The sequence below is a fragment of the Austrofundulus limnaeus genome, unplaced genomic scaffold (genome assembly GCF_001266775.1).
Source record: "Austrofundulus limnaeus strain Quisiro unplaced genomic scaffold, Austrofundulus_limnaeus-1.0 Scaffold1483, whole genome shotgun sequence".
Classification (NCBI taxonomy): Eukaryota; Metazoa; Chordata; class Actinopteri; order Cyprinodontiformes; family Rivulidae; genus Austrofundulus; species Austrofundulus limnaeus.
In genome coordinates this window covers 49,284-56,852 of record NW_013953885.1, presented here as the reverse complement: position 1 = coordinate 56,852, position 7,569 = coordinate 49,284, and the positions used below count along the sequence as shown (strand labels likewise).

At 38.9% G+C, this 7,569-nt stretch overlaps 1 protein-coding gene across 2 annotated transcripts in view; it reads left to right on the top strand.

Moving 5' to 3' along the window:
• The window catches only part of LOC106535536 (homeobox protein PKNOX1), a 39,419-nt gene that overhangs the window by 3,368 nt on the left and 28,482 nt on the right, over window positions 1-7,569 (top strand). For both annotated transcript variants that reach the window (XM_014032572.1, XM_014032573.1), the window contains exons 3-4: window positions 615-742; window positions 933-1,104. In XM_014032572.1, the coding sequence (XP_013888026.1) occupies window positions 615-742; window positions 933-1,104 (300 nt within the window). The remainder of the gene's footprint in view (window positions 1-614; window positions 743-932; window positions 1,105-7,569) is intronic.

Below are 7,569 nucleotides of genomic sequence, written 5' to 3'. Positions count from 1 at the left end.
TACTACTACTACTACTACTACTACTACTACTACTACTAAAAACTCACAAAGTTGTGAAAAGTACCTCTACAGCCTAATTTTTTAAATCATTTTCATCACTGAAATCATACTAACCCTATTTTGTATTTTGAGTTGAGTAAACATACAGTAAATTTGGCTATTTGGAAATGGGTTTTGGAAATAAATAATTATTAAATGTCTCCCCACATGCTTACATAGCTGCCTGCTGCTCCATTTGGGTGTGTCTCATGTGTGATGGGTCAAATGCAGCAAATTTCATTGCATGGGAACATGCATTGATGACAATGCATTACGTTACCTGTGTTATACGAAATTGACAGATGTCTAAAAGATATAAATAATGGCTTTTGCATTAAAAACCAATTCAAATTGCTTTATTACAAAAAAGTCTAGTGCTTTTAAAAAATGAACAAACAGTTCTTGTTTAAGTAGATTCTCTTGTCCACATAACTTTGTGTCTGTTTACTGACCTGTTTACTCTTTTGCTTGCTCCTCATATTCATCTTCTGTGTCTTTCCCTTTGCATCTCTTTAGTTTTTTACTTTCTACAGTTGCTTTCCATTTTTCACTTAAGTGGTTCCTCATCTTTACAGATGCAGAGTGTGGTAAAGGTAGACGATCCTGAGCAGAAGTATATTGACGAAACACTGGTGGATGTGCCCAGTCCAGCACCCACTGAACTGCAGACCCCCATGGACGTAGATAAAGCATCTATATATCGGTTTGTGTGTATTTACAGAAGGACATCATTGGTCCTTTATTATTATCTCTCTCTTTTCTTTACTCAAAAATTAAAGTACTGAAACATTTCTTTTCATATACTTGTTTAAATATTTAGATGTATTTCTACCTGAGAAGCTACAGAAAATTGCTGATCTAAGTTTGTGTGTGTGTTGGTGCCTGTTCCACAGCCATCCCCTGTTCCCTCTGTTGGCCCTGCTCTTTGAGAAGTGTGAGCAGTCCACACTCAGCTCTGATTGCATCACTTCAGCTAGCTTCGATGTGGACATTGAAAACTTTGTCCGCTGTCAGGAGAAAGAAGGGAAACCTTTCTTCAGCGAGGACCCTGAACTAGACAACTTGGTGAGGTGCACACTATAACATAACCTCTGGGCATTGCCACAGACTGTTTGTTTCTTTTTGATTAAAAAAAAAGTATTTTTGTCCCCCGTCGCTGAGGCGGGGGACTTAGAAATGCTCTCTGTTCATTTTATACAATTCCAGAAAGCTGTAACTTAGAAAGGCTAAAATACATCAAATTTGGTATGAGTTATCCATGTTACATTCCTAACCGTACCATTTGATCATATGACATCATCAAAGCCACACCCCCTGACAACAGGAAGTGACCMTTTTGGCTTGGAAAGCTCTATCTCTGACCTTGACATAATCGACAACAAATTGTGTCAGAACACAGACCATACGTTGATCTCACTTGCTTTCAAGCAAAAGGACGTTTTGGTAAAAGGCGTGGTCATGGCAGTACAGCGAAGTCAGACATCATGCCATTGACATACGTTTTGCTCTAAATTCCACATATTTCAACCAATCTGCTCGCAATTTGCTGTGGTTGATCTGAATCCACCCCACTATGGGAATGCAGTCCAATTTTTGGGGGGCGTGGCCTAATTTCTTTACAGTTCCCCCCTATAATTATTTACAAAATCTGCCCTAAGCCATGCTTGGACCTGGAATCATGAAATTTGGTATACATATCAAATGTCTCAGGACCTACAAAAACCTCACAGGAAGTCAGCCATTTTGGATCAAAACTGCCAATTTGTCTCTTTTCTTGCACATGTATCTGAGTTTACTACCCCTAAAGCTTTGACTATGCAGACTTCACATGCATGCTTCTCAACACTGACTGGTGGCGGGATGGTGTGGCAGAGTGGCAAATGCTGATGCCTTGCCATTTGAACACGGTTAGCTCTAAATCACACATACATGAATCAATCTGCTCTAAATTCTGTGTGCACCATCAGGGAGACCTGCTAAACACATTAATATGTTAGTTTGACGCGATCACTTTAACCACGTGACCGTGTGATCGACTGTAAAAGCTAAGTGGCTAAAGCAAAACGGGCAAGAGTCTGGATTTACCATCAYTGTACGTGTTGGCAACATAGCAGAAAAAAAGGACTGACAATGTGGAAATCATAAAAACTATTAATAATATTAACAAAATTATTATTAATATTTTACAGTTCATATAATCTATCTAAAGTTAAAAATATTGCCAGAAAAGCTGTGTGTTATGGATTTACCAACTTAAGGTAAACAGGAAAACGTTTCATTTCATAACACAAGTAAACAGATTTGATCTTGTTTAGCTCAGTGTGATCTGAGYAGAACTGAAGCTAATAATGTAACTTTTTAAAATTAAAATAAGCTTATAAACAGTGGTGGTTGGTGGGTTTTTCTCCAGGGGGGTCTACAACTCCAAAATAGACATATCTCAAAAAGTAATCACACATGTACTAAGTTGTTTAATGGCAGTGTATTTATTAAATTAATGAAAATAATAAAACAGCATTACAATGTCATGTAGTGTTTTATTTTTTGTACATAAATTTTGCMTTTCAGTTACTGAGAAGCAAATCTCTTCATGACTGGTTAAAGTCAAGTATGTTTTAGTAAGATTCTTCTCTATAGAGCATGGTCAGTGCAGTGAGATGTGATGTTGTGTACCTGAGGAAAGTCTGGATTCTCTTCAGTGTTCAGCTCCTCTCAGATTCAGCTGTGGTCAGAGGAGATGTGATGAGAGTCTTCAGCAGAGTCACAGTCTCTGAAGGTGTCCTGCAGATTGTTCTGCATGAAGAGCTGGTACAGAGCCACAGCACCACTGCAGCTCCAGAACTAGATCAKACTTCTTGGTCCTGTTCAGCACTGGGTGAGCCTCCATGGTCTTCAGAGCTGCTTCAGAGAACTGTCCTGCAGGAACCTGTCAGCCTGCAGCTCTGATCAGATGTTTTCTGAATGTCTCAAGATGGTGTCACAAACCTAAAACAATAAATGAATAAACAAATTTAATTCAATATGGAGATGGCTACAAGTGAGCTTTCTTATACAGTATATATTCATAGAAAACAATTGATGTATTTTAATAACAACACATTGTTGCACCTCTATTATATTTTTGATTATATTTAATTAAAAAACAAAATTCTATACACAGCAAAAGAAAAAAAGATAAATAAAATGAAAGGCAGCAGAAAGAAGAAAAAAATCTTAAATCTGTCAAAAATATAAAAATATTATATTATTTTAAGTTGTGTTCATCATTAATATATATAATATACTATGATTAACAAGCATTACAAAAGTATTTTAGCTTTTCTCTTACCTGTTTTAATCCATGCTGGATCAGATCCTGATGCTTGAAAAATGAGGCAGAAAGCTAAACAGAGCATTAGTCTTGCTACTAGCGGTTAGGTTAGCCTTGTTTCTAATCCAGGTCTTGTAAAATGATGGAATATAAACTCTCCCTCTGTCTGTGACCCGCTGCTCTTCATGTCCATCTGATCATGCCCAGGTTCTTCTATAACTTTAAGCTTCTCCTGGGTTGTTCTCATCAAAAAGGTTGTGTTTAAGAGACTTAGCTGAGTTGTTAGCTCCTCCATTAGCTTACTGGGTTTGCTCCGTCCCGCCCTACTGAACATGGCGTCGACCCATTACCGGTATGCAAACCACGTGACCTGCGCCCAGAGACTCCCTATTCTTTTGCATTGAGGACAGTAGGTCCTCAATGAAACATTAGTTAACATTTGTCTTCAATGGTAAAGATTTCTGCTCCCTGGCGTGAATCGGAAGTGACTGAACACATCGTTCATGAGTAAAAATGAAAGTTTATCCATTAATAACTATATAAAACGTATCTTGCACATCTAAAAAATATATAGATATTTCTACTAAACATTTTATTTTGTCATTTCATTTTTATATTTTTTCTGTCCCAAAAAATAGTGGTGGGGCGGCGCCCTCTATTGACCAGCCGCCACTGCTTAAAAAGCAGATTTAATCATTTTTTTTATTATTGAACTGGTTAGCAGATATTAGCTTGTCAAGCATGTACGAGTGTAGCACTCTGCTGAATCATGCTACAATTTAACACAAACTATTAGGTTATTAGAAGCTGATTTGTTCTCTTGTTATTTAGACCAACACAGTGTAAAATAATATAAATGAAAGTATTTTCAGTTTTCTGTTAGAGGAAGATGACTTGTTGAGAAAATGGTTAGCTAATATCAGTAGAAACAAATTTCATCCTATAACCAGGTATACAGAGAACATTTTCTAAGTGTTAATGGTAAATATTTATTATTATTATTATTATTTATGACAGTAAGAAGACATAATAAATATACTTTATTACTAGCTGAAGTCATTTTTCAACTAGCTAAAATGTCTTAAGTTACTGACTGACTTCAGTTCTGGTTTAGATCATATACTGTATCTGCTGTTATACATTATTGTTGAATGAAATTAACATAGTTGCTAATTTATTGTAAAAATATTTCATGTAATTTGTGAAACAAATCCAGTTGATCTGTGGCTGTGAGCCCCTGTTTGGTCGCCGTTTCTTCTCCATGCTGTCACAGACGCCAACAGTGGACGGGATAGGTGGGGCTCAGTCTACTAGATCCAGTTGGGTTTGCTCTTAATCAAAAAGTTGCTATGAGAGCCCTGTCTGTTCACCATTTTTAGTCGTCACAGACGCCAACAGTGGACGGGATAGGTGGGGCTCAGTCTACTAGGGGTGGGAATCTTTTACTATGTCATGATTCGATTCGATGCAAAATCGAATTTTGATTCAAAACTATTTTCGATTCAAAAACGATTTTTCATTCAAAACGAATTGATTAATAAAAAATTCTGCTTAAGTCTGTAGAATCTGCATGATCAACTCCAGTCTGCATTGCAAGACAGAATGACAAATGCAGATTTTTCTTTTCACATTTAATAAGTTTTAAACATTAATCCATGCTTAAGTGTAATTTTTTTAACTGTTTCATTAAGGCAATATTACATATATTCAAGTAACAAAAATAAAAGTGAATCGTTATTAAAAATGTAATGCAATTAAACATGCTGCCTTTTCACTTTTAAGRAAAGTGCCTTTTTTAAAAATAGTGTCTGGACCACAGCTATAAAATAAGTTTGACAAAAATAAAGTGCTTTGGTATAATAAAATGCTACAGTTGAACAACATGCACTTTTCTTTTCACAGGAAATTTGCAGTACCAAAAATACAACACGAAACACTACTTTTGCACAAATGAAAGCCTATTATTCAGAAGCTTTAAGAATAACAAGTGAAAACGTTTTTTTTAAAACAGGAAAATAGTACCAKTAAACTAGCTGCCTCTAAATTTTTCATAATTTTTTTCCTTTTAGTCATTTGGTAAAGCTGTGGCACAGCTGTCTCAATGGAAAGCTTAGGGGATGGTATGGCCTACAGTACCTCTGCTCCGCTGTCTGCAACATGAATATGAACCCCTTGTTCTCCACCACACTGTAAGGCCGTAAATCTATGGCGACGAAGCAGGCGATAGACCTGGTTTTTTATTAAAAGATTTTTGCCAGCTCAGAATTGGCGGACATTTTGCAGGGCTCTAGACTAACTTTTTGCACTGGTTGCACCGGTGCACCTAACAATTTTCTTAGGTGCACCAGCACAAAAGTTAGGTGCACCCAAATTTTCAACCATATCACATTTAACAGAGTTTTACAGGTTACTTTTTTAATCACTATTCATTGAGGCAATATTAACTCGAAAATAATTAGTTAACAATCTAGTAAACATGAAGTTCATTATTTGAACCAGAATTGTAGACATTTAACTTACTGAAAAGTATTTAAAGTGATAAAATTCTAAGTGCAAATGTTTTAAGGGCTGAACATATAAACATCTTAAACATTTCTTGGTTAAATTTTTTTAGACACCTGCCCCTCAAATGGACAACTGGGGATCTTTGGCCTTGGATAAACCAGAATGATGAACAGAGAATATTGATTAATAACTGAAATATTANAAAAAGGGGTTCCCTTACTTTAAAGTATTATTACTGTTTATGCTCCTTGCAGCACTGATAAATAAATCACTAACCAAAATCCGGACAGACCCCCTGTGAAACTCTCGTATATAGAACAAAAAGAGGAATGTTGTCCCTGAGAATAATGTCTAAAATTAAAACAAGACATAACGCGGGACATAAAGTTAAAAGGTTCATTACAACCTGACAGTCACAATGGATAGATGAGGGTTGGACCTGCGGTCAACGCCGGTCCTCGCTGTCCGTCGCCAAGAGGATCCTCTTTTTAACGTAGTCCATTGCTTCATTGGCATCCAGGAATTCCTTGCTTTCCTCCCTTTGAGAGATGTGAAGCCGTGCAGGAAAAAGCAGGCCATAGCAAACATCACGTCGGTTGCGAAGAAGCCTCCTCACCTCCATAAACGCCGCCCGAGCCCAGGCCACAGCTGCCGTGTAGTCAGATGTGATGATAATCAGTGACTCTTTAAAACGAAGAGGACCACGACTCCGAGCCCGACGCAGTATTTCCACACATTCTTGATAATAGTGCAGCTTAGCGACAATAACCCGCGGCTTATCGCCTGACCTGTTTCCACCTGGAGAGCGATGGGCTCGGTCCACCAGTGGCTCTTTATCCATCTGTAGAACCCCTGTTAGCAGTTTAGCTACTGCTGAAGTGGCGCTGGATTCTGGCGTTTCAGGAACTCCAATAATCTGCACATTGCACCTTCTCATGCGCCCTTCCATATCGTCACACTTCTTTTTGAGCCCATTGACTTCTTTCAATTCCAACATGGTGGTGCGGAAAGCAACAACCTCATCGGACCAGGTCGACAAGCCGCCCTCCACTTCTTTAACGCTCTGTTTCACGTGGTCCAGATCTGCGCGCAGTAGCATCGTGCCGTTAGCTACCTCCGCTCTCACCACTTGTAGCTCCCCTTTAATACGAGTYAACTCTTCAGCCAAAGCCGCTTTTATTTTGGATTTGATCACAGCTGAGTGATCGGTTTTTATAGCGCCAAGAATGTCAAACTTCAAAGAGAGTGCATCCGCCTCGCTGCGGGAGGGTGAGGAGGGCCCCGAAAGTTCGGTTTTAGCTGCAGTCAGCTCCGAGGCGGCGTCAAGCCTAGCAGCCGTCGAGCTTGAGCGTTTGGTTTTCCTTGAGTTTGTCGCCATTCTTCTACTCTTCCAGGCAAGAATCACTCAGGGGTCGAGTCCGGACGGACCAAATGTTCAAAACAGCAAGGACATCTAATAGAGAACCACAAACAGAACAAGTCGGAGCGGGAGCCCACGCGACACGACTTACTCCTCCGCCGTCTTGCCCCGTCTGAGGACTCAGATGATCTTGTGGTTCCATCTCTGTCGTCTTGACAACTTGAGGCTGACAGCGAGCTCAAACTGCCACAGAATGTGCCCACCTTTTCCACAAACCCTACTGAGAGGAGAGAAGTACCGAGCCAAATGAGACGGCTGTAAATGAGAGCTGCTGCTTTGTCAGACAAATTTATTT